The sequence below is a fragment of the Salvelinus sp. IW2-2015 genome, linkage group LG18, assembly GCF_002910315.2.
Source record: "Salvelinus sp. IW2-2015 linkage group LG18, ASM291031v2, whole genome shotgun sequence".
Taxonomy (NCBI): Eukaryota; Metazoa; Chordata; class Actinopteri; order Salmoniformes; family Salmonidae; genus Salvelinus; species Salvelinus sp. IW2-2015.
Genome location: NC_036858.1, coordinates 4,816,202 through 4,831,232, shown reverse-complemented (window position 1 = coordinate 4,831,232; position 15,031 = coordinate 4,816,202). Strand labels below are relative to the sequence as shown.

General features: G+C 40.9%; 2 protein-coding genes across 3 annotated transcripts; both read left to right on the top strand.

Annotated features, from left to right (window-relative positions):
• Positions 1-189: 189 nt before the first annotated feature.
• LOC111978100 (cGMP-dependent protein kinase 1) lies at positions 190-6,935 on the top strand. 2 transcript variants are annotated; one of them, XM_024007907.2, is made up of 8 exons: positions 190-1,453; positions 3,196-3,335; positions 4,100-4,189; positions 4,299-4,440; positions 4,575-4,738; positions 4,926-5,111; positions 5,198-5,264; positions 5,374-6,935. In XM_024007907.2, exons 1-8 carry the CDS (start codon positions 1,187-1,189, stop codon positions 5,470-5,472), a joined length of 1,155 nt encoding a protein of 384 aa, XP_023863675.1. In that variant the 5' UTR covers positions 190-1,186; the 3' UTR covers positions 5,473-6,935. The 2 variants fall into 2 exon arrangements, with proteins under 2 accessions (XP_023863675.1, XP_023863676.2); XM_024007908.2 differs by having other exon boundaries at positions 191-1,435.
• A 2,057-nt stretch (positions 6,936-8,992) lies between these two features.
• Positions 8,993-10,517, top strand: LOC111978283 (dickkopf-related protein 1). The gene is made up of 4 exons (XM_024008260.2): positions 8,993-9,367; positions 9,578-9,719; positions 9,938-10,069; positions 10,175-10,517. Exons 1-4 carry the CDS (start codon positions 9,011-9,013, stop codon positions 10,426-10,428), a joined length of 885 nt encoding a protein of 294 aa, XP_023864028.1. The 5' UTR covers positions 8,993-9,010; the 3' UTR covers positions 10,429-10,517.
• The last annotated feature ends 4,514 nt before the right edge of the window (positions 10,518-15,031 follow it).

Here is a 15,031-nt window from a genome sequence, read left to right as displayed (position 1 = left end):
GGTAGAACCCTTTTGGGTTCCATGTAGAACACTCTGTGGAAAGGGTTCTACATGGAACCCAAAAGGGTTTTACCTGGAACCAATAGGGTTCTACCTGGAACCAAATAGGGTTCTTCAAAGGGAACTCCTATGGGGACAGCCGAAGAACCATTTTAGGTTCTAGATAGCACCTTTTATTACTAAGAGTGTAGGAGTGAATAATTGATTATTCACTCATTCACCAATTAGCTGAATTGAAGACCGTCCTTCATGATTGTCATTAACAACCAAGTTGGTTCAAACTAATCGGGAAATCAGGAAAATGACTCTCTCCACTTCAGCTCAGTGAGGGACCAAATCCTGTCCATAATGGTTTTCTATGGAGATGTGATCAGCAGCTGAAGTTTATCAGTGAGGTGTAAGGCCTTGCGGATGATGGAGGCTCAGTTTGGCAGCAGGGCAAAGGTGTGAGAGCTGTGGTAACTGGGTGAACCTCAAGCAATGTCCACGTGCTAAAAATACCAGTGGGATCAGCCAGGCAGTATTAGTAGTCACTGGTACTTGGAGCTGAGAACATTTGGCTTTTTGTTTTGGCACGGACACACACCTTAGTCGCTCGCTGTCCTGCAGTCTGTTTTCAAGGCTTTAGTCTCTTCTTAACTTGTGGTCTAAGAAGGCGTACTGTAAAGTTCATTGCCCGTCTGCAGAGCACACGTTTTTTCAGTGTTGGATTCAACTTTCTTGGATTGAACTTTTAGAGGGATACCTCTACCATAAGTCTATGTCTGTTTATTTCCTTTGTTTTGTTTGCAATACTCCTGGTTGTTACTTCAAAGTACGGATGTCTACCTTGAGGGTTGTAATTGTTGGACTCTGAACTCAACACCCAGAGGACTGAGGAAGCCTAGACAGACTGAGATACATGCAGACAGAATCTGAAGACCTGGCCAATTCACCAATCTTCCACACACAGATAAAGCTATATTCGAACCCTCGAAATGTGAACTGGAAATGGCACCTTAACTCCAKTTTCGAGAAATAACTCTTACAGATGCTGTGTAGAACGTGTTCGTGAAGCAACATATCAACATCTTTGTCCTGCAAGGCAGATCATTTCTTTCTATTGACCATATTATTGACTTTTGTCAGAGGGGTCCAATCGATTGTTTTTCAGTACTTTACTTGGTCAGACCAAAGTGAGGACAGGATGCGTGAGTTGATGATACCTATCCCAGTGCGGAAAGAGAGGGAGCGCCAGAACAGTCTCCCGGCTCCCTCCCCGCCACTGRCATTCCCAATCACCTCCTACTCCATCCAGACTTCTAAGAAGTTTCCCTTTTTCCACTTCAAAAAATTCAGATACGAAGCGGAGAACGCCTTCTTCTGTAACCTGAAGCTGGTGGACTTCAACATCATTGACACGTTGGGGGTCGGAGGTTTCGGACGCGTGGAGCTGGTAGGATGTTTAAATAAAGTATGTATGTCTATAATGTCTCTCTCTCTCGGTCTCTCTCTCTCTCTCCCTCCCTTTCTCTCTTTGTACGCTGTTACACTTCCAATGTCTTGTCCTACAGTATCAACTGGGTAGACTGAATAGACACGGTTGCTCGTGGATGATAATGTTACTTTTTCCACGATGGTAAAACTGCTAGGATGTTCTGAAGGCTAAACAACACGATTACTGCCAATGATTTAATTTCAAGGGAACGTCATTCGGTGCAGACACCTTGTTGAATCTAATGAAGGCCTGATTTGTGGACCTCTACATTTCCAGACCGTGCTTGAGGCACATGTCCTATTTCCTTTTAAACCATTGGCAGGGAATAAAGAGAGAAGTTTGAACGTAATTGAGTGACATCAGATAGGATAGGAAGGACCAGTGGGTCTTCTTGTTCTATAATGGAGCAGTCTCAGCCATTTCAGGTCCAGAATGTCTATTCAAAGTAACTTTCCACTATAAGGACAGAAGAGGTAATGGAGCCCTGCCTTGTGACCCACGCAGGATGGCATTTATTGGGATGACTCATGTACTGGAGGCAGCTCTGCAGGGTAGTCACTAGCTGGCACAGCCACAAAGTCATAAATTCTGATTTTAAACCCAACTCTAACCTTAACTACAGGGTTAACCTTATGCCTCACTCTAACCTTAAATTAAGACCAAAAAGCAAATTTTATTTTCATGCATTTTTACCATTCAGACCATTTTGATTTTGCAGCTTGCACATTAGTGGAAATCGCTCAGCTCTGCCTCCAGAACAAGAATCATCCCAATAAATGTCAACCTGCATGACCCACAGTGTCACATAGCAAATGAGTTCTCAGAAACATTCCAACTCTAGACAGCTTAAATATGTAGTATAGGCATAATATATTTGTGACGTTTACTACCACCAAATGTGGGCCAAGACATCAACTATGTCTAGTTGTAACATTGATTGGCTTATAATTAAGCAATAAGGCCCGAGGAGGTGTGGTATATGGCCAATATACCATGGCTGTCAGACAATCAGCAATCAGGGCTCGAACCACCCAGTTTATAATTACACACAAAAAATACACACAATTTATATTTTGAATGAATATTAATATATTTTGAATGCAATGCACAATCATCATTTTGTCAGTAAAAATGTATATAAACTTAAACAGCTGACACAGCCACAGTCATAAAATGTGATTTTAAACCATACACATGAAAGCATGTAAACAGACAGAGAAAAGTTGAGAGGGAGAGATCAGGTGAGCGCTAGAATGGCGCAATGTGGACCAGAGAATTAAGGCAAAGGAAAAGCTGGGCTTTTCCTAAAGAGGAATCCCCTGCCCTATTTTCGGCAATGCGGCAACCTCAGTAAAATCAAGTGGCCTTTCTCCTGCCCCCAGGCATCGTGTTCACAGCCCTGGGATTGAATGACAGCCCGGGTATTGAATGACAGCCCGGGTATTGAAGACCCCGGACATGTAGGTGCTCCCTGAGATACGCAATGTGAAGAATGTCTGTTCCCAGTTAAACTATTTCCAAGTCGTCAGGCGTCACGAATAGACCCATGACGCATCTGCTATTACTGGGCCCCTATAGAACAAGTGTTAAAATGGCTGAACTAAGACTTGCTCTTCACAGCCAGGACTTGTTTACAACTCAGATGTTGTTCAATTTGCTTTCAGTGGTCGTTGACCTTGAGGTGCTCAARACCTTGCATCGTCTGTGTCCTTCTACAGGTGCAGCTCAAAAGTGATGAGATCAAAACGTTTGCGATGAAGATCCTGAAGAAGAGGCACATCGTGGACACGCGGCAACAGGAGCACATCCGCTCCGAGAAGCAGATCATGCAGGAGGCCCACTCGGACTTCATTGTCAGGTCACTATAGATACAGTTAGATACTAACTAGATGTAGAGAGGTTGCTCAATCTCAGCCAGGTATCTCTCCTGATATCTTTACCCATAGACTGCTTCATTATCAGTGGTGGAAAAAGTACTCAATTGTTATACTTGAGTAAAAGTAAAGATACCTTCATAGAAAATTACTAAAGTAAAAGTGAAAGTCACCCAGTAAAATACTACTTGAGTAAAAGTATAAAAGTATTTGGTTTTAAATATACTTAAGTATCAAAAGTAAATGGAATTGCTAAAATGTGCTTAAATATCGAAAGTAAAAGTATAAATAATTTCAAATTCCTTATCTTAAGCAAACCAGATGACCCAATTTTAGATTTGTTTTAAATTGACGGCTAGCCAGGGGCACGCTCCAACACTCAGAGATAATTTACAAACAAAGCATTTGTGTTTAGTGTGTCCGCCAGATCAGAGGCAGTAGGGATGAGCAGGGATGTTCTCTTGATACGTGTGTGAATTGGACCATTTTCCTGTCCTGCTAAGCATTCAAAATGTAACGAGTAATTTTGGGTGTCAGGGAAAATGTATGGAATAAAAAGTACATGCAGTGAAGTAAAAGTAAAAGTTGCCAAAAATATAAATAGTAAAGTACAGATACCCCCCAAAATACTTAAGTAGTACTTTAAAGTATGTTACTTAGTACTTTACACCATTGTTCATTATCCTCAAGAAAAGGATGCAATTTACAGTTTACACGTTTTTTTTTTAACATATTCTTTGTGTTTCAGGCTATATAGGACATTCAAAGATGCCAAGTATCTCTACATGTTGATGGAGGCTTGCCTTGGGGGAGAGCTCTGGACCATACTTAGGGACAGGTATGGAAAATTCAACTCAACCAACTCACTTTCAAATGACACCATGTTGCCTTGCTTTCCCCTGGCGCCATCACTTTAATATGTATGAATACTGTCTTCATCATTGCAGAGGTTCATTTGAAGACTCGACCACACGGTTCTACACAGCCTGTGTGGTGGAGGCCTTCGCTTACCTGCATTCCAAAGGGATCATCTACAGAGATCTCAAACCAGAGAACCTCATCCTGGATCACAGAGGCTATGCCAAGCTGGTGAGTGGACAGAGCCACAAAGTCCTGAAGACACCTCCACACCTGCAGTATAAGAACATGGCTCAAGACCCAAAGGACCTGCTGGAAAGGGTGTCCATTCAATGGATCTCATTGGCTCTTCTGTCTTTTCACAGGTGGACTTTGGCTTTGCCAAGAAGATTGGGTTTGGGAAGAAGACATGGACTTTCTGCGGGACCCCGGAGTACGTGGCACCTGAGATCATCCTGAACAAGGGGCACGACATCTCCGCTGACTACTGGTCATTGGGGATCCTCATGTACGAACTCCTGACTGGAAGGTAAGGAGGACGGTTGTGGATTTGGCTGTTCGTAGGTTATCTTATTGTATATCTCCTATAGAATAAGTGCCTGGGATCAGAAGGAATGCCTGCACTGTCTCACATACCTGTGACCTCATACACATCTAGATGTAGGGTTAAAGGACCACCTATTTATTTTAAATGAATGCTCCTGTTTCTTTTTCAGCCCGCCATTTTCAGGGCCAGATCCAATGAAGACATATAATATTATCCTGAGAGGAATCGACATGATTGAATTTCCAAAGAAGATCACCAAAAATGCTGCCAATTTGATAAAGAAACTATGCAGGGACAATCCTTCGGAAAGACTTGGAAACTTGAAAAATGGAGTCAAAGATATCCAAAAGCACAAGTAAGTCAAGTATGCTAATGGCCATGATTGCACTGCAGACCAAAAAAACAACAGCTAAGAAGTTTTTTTTTCTGTTTGAATCTCAGATGGTTTGAAGGCTTTAACTGGGAGGGGTTGAGGAAAGGAACCCTGACTCCTCCAATCATCCCTGATGTAAGTCAAAATATGCATCATTTTAAAATAGCAGGCCAGTGTAGGCTTAATTTTCAATATTAAAGCGTGACATGCCATTAATCCAGCCCCTCCTCCTCTTCTCTATTAGCTCTCGTCGTCAACTGACACAAGCAACTTTGACAGTTTCCCAGAGGACAACGATGACCCTCCTCCAGATGACATGTCTGGCTGGGACACAGATTTTTAAATCCATGTGTAGTAGCCTCTCTGGCCACTCCCCCTTTCCTGGGGAAGCCCTTCAAGGGTTTGGCTGCAGAGCACAGATAGACAGACAGACAGTTGATGATGCTGTGAACCGACAGTGACAGTGAAGGGGGCAGTCGTACCGCTCTGGGTCACCGAGATGCCTTCACCGATGTTGCTCCACTCTCCTCTGAGGTGACATTGGGACTAATGGTCTAGCTGACAGAAGTCCCCTTCAGTCTCCCAACATCACCATCAACCATGGATCGCCTCATGGAGAGTTTTTTTTTTTTTGTCACATATTTGTATATTTAGGTTTATGTTGTGGCTGTTAGCACTTACCAGTGTTTTCAGTGATTACTTGTGATACTGAGTCGAGTGGGACTGAGAGGGAGATTCCAGCTGTCTGTTGTAGCGTCTTCAGGACCACGATTCCAACATGGGGGTTGACACTCTTCTAAACGCTTGTCATCAATAATCGAAATGTTATTTTTTACAAGTTCCTTTGTATCATATTACACTCATGATTACAGCACATAAAGATTATATATTGTATATAATGCGTACTGTATTCCATTCGAAAACGCACACAAGCATACACACAATTGAACACGTGTAATTACACCGTTTATAGCAAAGTTGTTTGATTGATAAAACTATTTTGCCAAATTGAATTGCAAGGACATATTTGACTTTCAATGTATTACCATTTAGTTATTTATTAAGTAAAGGGATGATCGAGCCATCGAGTGGGGCCACTAGAGGGCAAACTGGTACTGATACAAAAACAGGCTTACCAGAGGGACACAGGAGATGATGTCAAACACTGGGAATTTTGGGCGATAGAAAGTGGACTTTGATACATGTCATATAGAGATTATTCTACAATTCACATTGTTCATTTCCCATCAACATGGACCTTACAGAATGATCATTTCTAAATGAATGACAAGATGACTGCCATTCTACAGGCCTCAAATACATTATCATAATTTCAAATGTTTATACTAACTTTGAAAACACTATGAATATTATTTATTGTAGGACCAGAAGTAAATATTTGTGTACATAAATATGTAGTGCTGATATTTTTGTGATATGTATATGAGTAGGATATACTTATGAAAATCATTATTTAATTTGAATATTTGTGTTTGAATGTTTTGTCAAATGAAATATCGTGACATATTTCCTCAAGCTTGAATTATCTTTTCATCTTATCGCCATCATCCACTGAATGACTGTGAAGTCGCTCACCCCAGTACTGAGCATCATTACATGGCTTTTTGGCATTATTGAAAGTGCCTTAACTCGATGGCATCCAAAATATATCTTCAATATTTGTTTTAATGCTGCATGACAAGGTCAGACAACGTAAACTGTCGTCGTTATTTGGCTCGTTGCTTTTTTTATAGTCCAGCTATTTGTATGCCTTTTTTCTTACAATAAAATTTTACTTTCAATCAATATGAATGGAGATGCTGCTTTTTTTATTTGGTGAAGCTGTTATCTGGCTACTCCCTGATCTTTACTGGTCTTTTGTACTGGGCCTGTAACTACAAGGCAGCGCATTTGAGCGTATTACATGATAAATAAACTGTTATTACTTCGTCTGATAGTCACTCTCTCACCACGGGAGGGAGCTTTCTGAACACCTGACCCTCCGGGCGATAGATTATCTTGCTAAACTAGGAAGTAAATTGTCTGCCGCTTTATTATTTCAATCCAACATAAACTGATTGTATGTTTATTTAACACTTTAGGGAGGGTCTATGGTAGGATGAATGGATTAGGCCGCAACCAGGCATTTCAAAACAGGATTACCTGGCATCCAACCAAATGAATTGGCTGAGTACAATGTCTGGTAAAACCCGCTAAAAGCCGAGCAAACGGACTGTTTGTAAAAACGCCATGGCTGCCATAGTCTGATTAAGGCATGGGGGTTCAGGGCTGTTTGATCTGTCCCCATCAAAGGGGCCTTTACACAAGCTTCATTTTACACCACTGTAGGCTTTGGATGTACAATTAAAACAAAGCCTACAGACCAAAGAATTGGGATGAAGGCGGCCAATTCACGTTTAATGAAGTGTATAGCCTAACTAACCTCTGTCAACAACATCAAAGCCCTTTATTAGGAAGGCTTTCCCAAAGTATTTGGCAGACATACACTTTGAAACTGTTAAATCGTATTTTATTCCTGCATACTTCTCTCAAGGAGCTGGTTCAGTTATTTAGGCTATGGTTCAGATTTGGAAAATATTTTAATCACTTTAAAATATAACTGTTATTTTTTTGTATTTTATTCAGTCATGATGCAATTCCCTATAGTCTTTTAAAGATTTTATTCATTTTCCCCTTTTTAAACTTCTCAAATMAGATGTTTTGGGCTTGTATTTCTATTTTATAGGCTAACCTTTTTTTTGATATACCCTTTTCTAAACCACTATTCCTGATTTAAGACCCGACATGTTTTTCCAACCAGACAGACTGTCTTTCAWAACCTGATATTAAGGAACAGTTAGAATTCTCTGTAGAATTATTAAAATAATTATTGATTTAAACTTTTGATTGTCAAATAGCTGTCATAGACCTATTGGTTAGCAGGCCTATACCACTACTTTCTCAMTATTGTTGGAATTGGCACAACAGACGACATTAACACAAGAGGTGCTTTAGAGGTTAGGCTGATAGCTTTACCTTTTTATCTGAGGGGAAGGGAATACTTGTGTGTCTAATTGTTTTACAGGCTACAGATTAAGGTTCAGAGAGACCGATGTGAATTCCTTATCGTGGGGTGCTAATCATCAACTCATATTTTTTTTAAGCAGTTAGCCTGAATGGTAATTTATTCGGTAAACTTTTCACTCCGAGATTTGCATATTTCCCTTTGATCCTCGCTGCCTTGTTTAATCAAGTGCATTTCAAAGTTCTCTCCTTACAATTACCGATCAAATGCTGTTCATAATGGGGAGAAAATGTCTTGAATAATCACCCTTGAATAATCACCCAATGCGTCGTCTGTGGTCAGCGAGAGCAACTATAGTTATAAAGTTATAACCGATTTATTAACAGTAGTCTAGGTTTACAACGAAAAACGATGTACCATTCACCCCGTTAGTATTTTCATCATATCGAAATATTTGACTAGAAGTACAAGTGGCACCTTTGTGGGATAAAAGAGGCTGCACATTTCTCAATAAATGTTGATAAACCGCCCAAAATTATGAGTAAAATGTAGGCCTATCCTATTCCATCGTTTATACGTTGTAGCTGCGTCTTGGTGATATGCCTATTTATATTATCTTGCTTCAAATGCTGGTAACGTGTCCAAGAGAAGAATGTGTCGGTGTCTGTTTGATGTCATCTCGCGAAGAGTCATTGATAATTGTACACAAACATTGCGAGACGTTTTGGATTAGGATTCCCGGCCAATGGGTGGGTAGCCTTACTTGCTGTGGGATGCGTCATGAGCTCGAACCCTTTGAAATTTCATCCACTCCTTTGTTACACATAGCTGGGGGCGGGAATGCAAACAACTCCACATGTATAAATCGCACATCAGGAATCATCGGATTACAGAGGTAGCCTACTCCGCTTTACTAGTGCGCTCCTACCTGCCCTCGATCTATATAGGCTACTATTGCGTATTGAAATTGGAACCATTTCTTCACACAACAACCATTTCTACAATGACAATTATACTGCCATTCGTTTTTTCCGCTGCCTTTTACATGATGGTCGGATACTTTCATTCTGCATGCGCTGGATCAGTGTTTCTCAACTCAAATGCCATCAAGAACATACCTGGAGTGGCGGGTCCGAGTCACCCGGTCAGCGCGAGCCCTGACGAATTTACCTTTGACAGCGGGACCCAAAACCTGGCAATTGATACCGTACAGGTAAGTCCAGKATCCCATAAATCATAAGACTAGGCTATTTTATATTGATCAAAGTAGCCTATCCATTGTGTTTAATTTGGAGGCCGTAGTTTCCCTCATAGTTACATTGAACAGTTTACCATCAGCAATATACCTAGCCTACTATTTAAATTGGCAAGTATTCTAAAAAGTTGAATTCATAAAATGAATCATCTGACTTTCTTCTTTCAGTCTTTGAGTTGCTCTGCGGATGAGGAGTGCGGTGACCATGGTTTCTGCTTGGAGTCCCGAGGTGCCTGTCTCCCATGCAAGAAGCGCAGGAAGCGCTGTATCCGGGACGCTGTGTGCTGCCCTGGCAACCAGTGCAGTAATGGTGATTTGCCTACGAGTCCCAACACGTTCATGTTAAATTACACAATCTAATATGTTTAACAGTGCATTTAGAATGTGTCTAATGCCATTCCTCACTGCTTTGATCATTTGAAGAGAAGTGTAGTCAGTTGAATTTGAGTAATTCTACACACTTATTGAAGGAGCTAGTGTAATTTCAAGCACATCATCTCATGTTTGATCTTCTTGTTTTCTCCCAAGGCCTGTGTTTGCCCAGCAATCCTGAGATCGTTCAGCACATCGGAATGCCAATCTTCAATACACATGAGGAGAACTCTACAGTGGAACTGCACTCCAAGTTGCCCACACAAGATCTTTCACAAACCCCAAAAGGTATATAACGAATCAGCTATGAAATGTACTATTGAAAATGGACTCRGTGATCTATGTCTTGTTATAAACAATGCCTACAATATACTCATGTAAATTCTTTTTCAGGTCTGGAAGGTGAGAACTGCCTGAGATCTTCGGATTGCACAGAGGGACTTTGCTGTGCACGCCATTTTTGGTCCAAGATCTGCAAGCCAGTGGTGAAAGACGGTCAGGTCTGCACGAAGCACCAAAGGAAAGGCACACATGGTTTGGAGATATTCCAGCGATGTGACTGTGGAGATGGTTTGTCCTGCAGAACACAGAGAGGGGAGCACAACAGCAAGGCATCTCGAAGTCTGCACACTTGCCAAAGACATTGAATCAATGAACTGTCAGCAGCAATCCATGGATTTCCGTAGCTTTTCAGAACTTCGAAACTAAAGGACTGGTGTGATTTCTGACAAGCGAAGTGGAGAGGAAGGAGTTTTATATTGGGACTGTMTTTGTGTGGTTTTCAGATTTTGTTCTTCAAAAATGACAAGAGTAGTTGTGATTGTTTCTCTATGGAACTTGAGATATGATTATTACAGTAAATTACTGTATTGTACATAACATATAGATGATGGCACTTAATTATTTTTAGTCACAACTATTCGAAGAAGGTGCTCTATTGACATGTATTAACTCTGATTTAGACGAGTTTATATAGATTCTGATATAAATGTCTATATTTTTATTTGAAATAAAGAGTGTTACGATATTTAACCGTCTTACGAAATAATTTGCACATTACTGCATGTAATAATTCACTGGTTTAGAGAACTACCAAGGGAAAGGGGAAATGAATTGATGCAGTCAAAGGATTCATATTGGCTGTTCAATTAGTCTGACCAATTCCAAACATGACCTACTACAAGGTATACAACTGTTATAACTATTGATGTACACTGCTTCAGTTCCACAACATCCTGACCGGTTGCATCACRGCCTGGTYTGGCAACTGCTCGGCATCTGACTGTAAGGCGCTACAGAGGGTAGTGCGAACGGCCCAGTACATCACTGGGGCCAAGCTTCCTGCCATCCAGGACCTATACAATAGGTGGTGTCAGAGGAAAGACCATAAAATTGTCAGAGACTCCAGTCACCCAAGTTATAGACTGTTTTCTCTGCTACCGCACGGCAAGTGGTACCGGAGCACCAAGTCTAGGACCAAAAGGCTCCTTAACAGCTTCTATCCCCAAGCCATAAGACTGCTGAACAACTAATCAAATTTACATTGACCCCCCCTCCCTTTTGTACACTGCTGCTACTCGCTGTTTGTTTGTTACCTATGCACTGTCACTTCACCCCCACCTACATGTACAGATTACCTCAACTAGCGTGCACACTGACTCGGTACCGGTACCCCCTGTATATAGCCTCGTTATTGTTATTCTTATTGTTTTACTTTTTATTATTACTTTTTATTTTAGTCTACATGGTAACTATGTTCTTCTTCTTGAACTGCACTGTTGGTTAAGGGCTTGTAAGTTAGCATTTCAAGGTAAAGTCTACACTTGTTGAATTCCGCGCATGTGACAAATAAAGTTTGATTTGATTTCAAAACTCCACTTATTATGGGAATAACCTATTAGGCTATAAGAATCACTGTGATACTTCCCTCTATTGCACCAATCCTAACCTGAAACATCTACCGATGATTTAATTTGATGCACAGTGTAGGACCATTCCCTCTGTTACTGCTGCCATCCATAAGGCTGTTTTATAGTGACTTATAGGGGAGCTTGTGGCTCACCACACTCCCTCTGACCTGTTAATCCTGAGCAGAAGAACCATAGGGTCTAACTAAAATATCGTCATTAAATGATGAAAAACCTTGTAAGTCCATTATGCCATACTTTTTTATATATATTTTAAAAATGTATTGAAAACTCTCCTCATGTAATCTGAGCATTTCATGACTCTAGGACCAACAAAATGTATTCAGCATAGCTTCTGAAGTTTCATAATTGTATGTTCGTTAATGGGGAAGAAAATTGTCATTTTTTTCAATTTCCTAAAAAGTTGATTTTTAAAGATCAGMTTTCATCAGACAGTGACAATATGGAGGCATGATGGTAACTCCCAGTTTACTCAGATAACAAAGTGAACTCTGATGTTGAACTCTGAACTTGCAGGGAGGTATGAATGCTGCGTGGCGACAGTGTCGTCATTCTTGTCCCAGATCGTGCTTAAGGGCTTGTAAGTAAGCATTTCACAGTAAAGTCTACACGTGTTGTATTCGGCGCATGTGACAAATAAAGTTTGATTTGATTTGAGATCACTAGCGTACCGTGGGTACAATAACAAATTAATTGAATGAATCTGATTCTACAACAAATTWATGTAATTCAAAAGGGAAGCAATGTATCAAACGGACACACTTCTGTATCCCCTTTACATCCCCAGTGCACAAACATCCATCACTGTAAAGCACTTTTTCTTTCTGGGCGCAGCGTTCAACTTCCTTTGCGTTCCCCCGGCTTAACGAGAAACTGAAGAGTTCCTCTTTACTTCAAGCTGTCAAGCGAGACAAAGCAGTGGGGGTAGGCATTTCAAAGCACGGGATATACAGTTTTCAGTTGTCCTCTTCCCATAKATGTGCTTCCCCCAGCTTTCTTTCGGCGGCGGGGTGGACCTGAAACATATGTGGATGGAATCTCAGTACAATGGCGAGGAGGAAACCGTAAGCGACCAACTAGACATAGAGCTAATTATTTGAGAAAAAGAGTGGATATCTTTAAAACTCCAAAGCAAGGATCGTGCTTTTTTTATCTACACCCTTAAAGGGAAAGGGTACTCTTTTAAGTACAGGTTGCTGCCTGGTATTCATTCATTACTAATCAGCAAACATTCTCTGTAAAATAATGGATCCCCTCTTTGCGGTCCGATACAATAAAACAGCAATTCACCTCTACTGAACAGGGCAGTGTGAATGTTTTACAGAGTACCTCAAAGCCCCCTCATCTTTGAAGTTGTGAGTAGTTGTGTAACTGGAGACTTGCAAACAAACAGAGTTAGAAAAACACAAACACATTCATGTGAAATGGGCATTGTGTTTGGTCAAGTATGTGCTAATAAACACACACGTTCGAACCTGCGTGTTTTGTTGATCTGGATGTAGAGGTCAAGACTATTTGTCCTATATACTGTGTACTGTGTGTTTTTTTCTTCATTAAMGGCTCTGTTCAATCCGCATCGCGGAAGTTCAGCTTTACAGCGGGATTGAAATGTAGAGGCAATGTTCCCGCTTTAGCGGAGACTGTGTTCACGGTGAACGCCGCATGTGTCGGCTTAAGCAGAAATTACCTTTACATTTCTATCGTGCGGAATCTGTAACGCTTCAGCTTTAAAGATTGAATAGAGCCCTAAATTGGGTGTCATTATTTTATTCATATACTTAAGGATATTGATTCTGCTCAAATGTAAATGTAGGCTTTAAAATTAATTTGAGAAAAAGAAAGAGAACCAATCAGAAGATCGTCATAATGTTAAATCACAAAGCTGATTTTGGATCTGTGATCGCACACACAGGCAACTGTAATATAGATCTTTAAACATCTACGAAACATAACGATAACCATCAGCAGAGTCCACCTGCTAACCTATAACCTTTCTTCCTGATGAAACCTTTGGTCTTCTTCTAATGTTTTTAATGTTGAACTGGATCCCACATCTCTAAGTGAGCCCCGCAGTCTATAATTACTCCAGTTGGTTGCACCCAAAGCAGCTGTAAAATAGATATTAGGGTCAGAGTTTACTCTAATACTGTATATTCATATCTGAATGAGGATGTTGGTGGGCTGTTATTTTCCAAGAACTGTAAGTAATATAAGTGGATGTAATATAACCGACTGCATGAACAGGGACGTCACCGTGGATCTCTTTCATTTAAACGATGAAGATAATAACTGGTGAGGCGAGGAAGGGAGATTGTTGCCCACAACCTGTGGATGCACTGCTATCTATGGCCCTCTGATGTCGGCATCAAAGGACCCACGATGTTGGTTTGATGGGAAAACAGGATACAGGTGATTAGTAATTAAACCTGCCCTTCCGCCTCCCCACTGCCCATTAGTGTGGGTGACAATAATTATGTTATCCTTCCTGTGAACACTACAGTGCAGATCTGGAGGCTATAACCTTATTGGGCAAGGAGTGGCACKACAACTTCCTCTTGACTCTCCTTGATATGACCGAATCGGATCTACCAATAAATGTGCCCTTACATGTCTTAAGAAGATGCAAATGAACTGTGGTGACTTCCAGGAGTTGTCACTTCTACATGTCTTTGGTTTTGTTAGAACAAGATTTTGCTTGTGTGACTTCACAACGTAAGCATTATGTAAGAACTTAATAAGTATGATAGAAAGCATGATTGTGACACACTATTTGAAAGAAAGGGGTCCAAAAAGGGTTTTCGGATGTTCCCATAGGAAAAACATTTTTGGTTCCAGGCAGACCTTTTTGGTTCCATGTAGAATGCTCTACAGGAATGMTTTTTACATGGAACCCAAAAGGGTTCTACCTGGAACCAAAGGGGTTCTACCTGGAACCAAAAAGGTTCTTCAAAGCGTTCTCCTATGGGGACAGCCGAATAACCATTTTAGGTTTTAGATAGRACRTTTTTTTCTAAGAGTGTACAATAAGTTGAAAACAATTTGAATTGTTTTGTTTTTTGGGTCAGTGACACAGCAAAAGCTGTTTCTTAGCACTAAGATAGATGACCCAGTACTAGCGGCTGTACTACTTTTTACTAGCAGCCTGACTGCCATGTTTGAAAATTACAGACGTGAAATTCCAACAGTAATGATGTCAGGCGTCACACATAGGAGCTCACAGAGAAGCMGGCTTCTGAAGAGCAGGCGCTTCTGGTGGGTCAGGACACAAACAGACAGGAACAGTCAAACACCTTTAATGTCGCAGTTTTACCCAGAGACTTAC

Excerpts from the sequence above, each read along its gene's own strand:
- LOC111978283 (XM_024008260.2), top strand. The coding sequence starts at position 9,011 with ATGTATAAATCGCACATCAGGAATCATCGGATTACAGAGGTAGCCTAC. Across the intron at positions 9,720-9,937 it reads TGGCAACCAGTGCAGTAATG|GCCTGTGTTTGCCCAGCAAT; the intron begins GTGATTTGCCTA and ends TTTTCTCCCAAG. Across the intron at positions 10,070-10,174 it reads TCTTTCACAAACCCCAAAAG|GTCTGGAAGGTGAGAACTGC; the intron begins GTATATAACGAA and ends ATTCTTTTTCAG.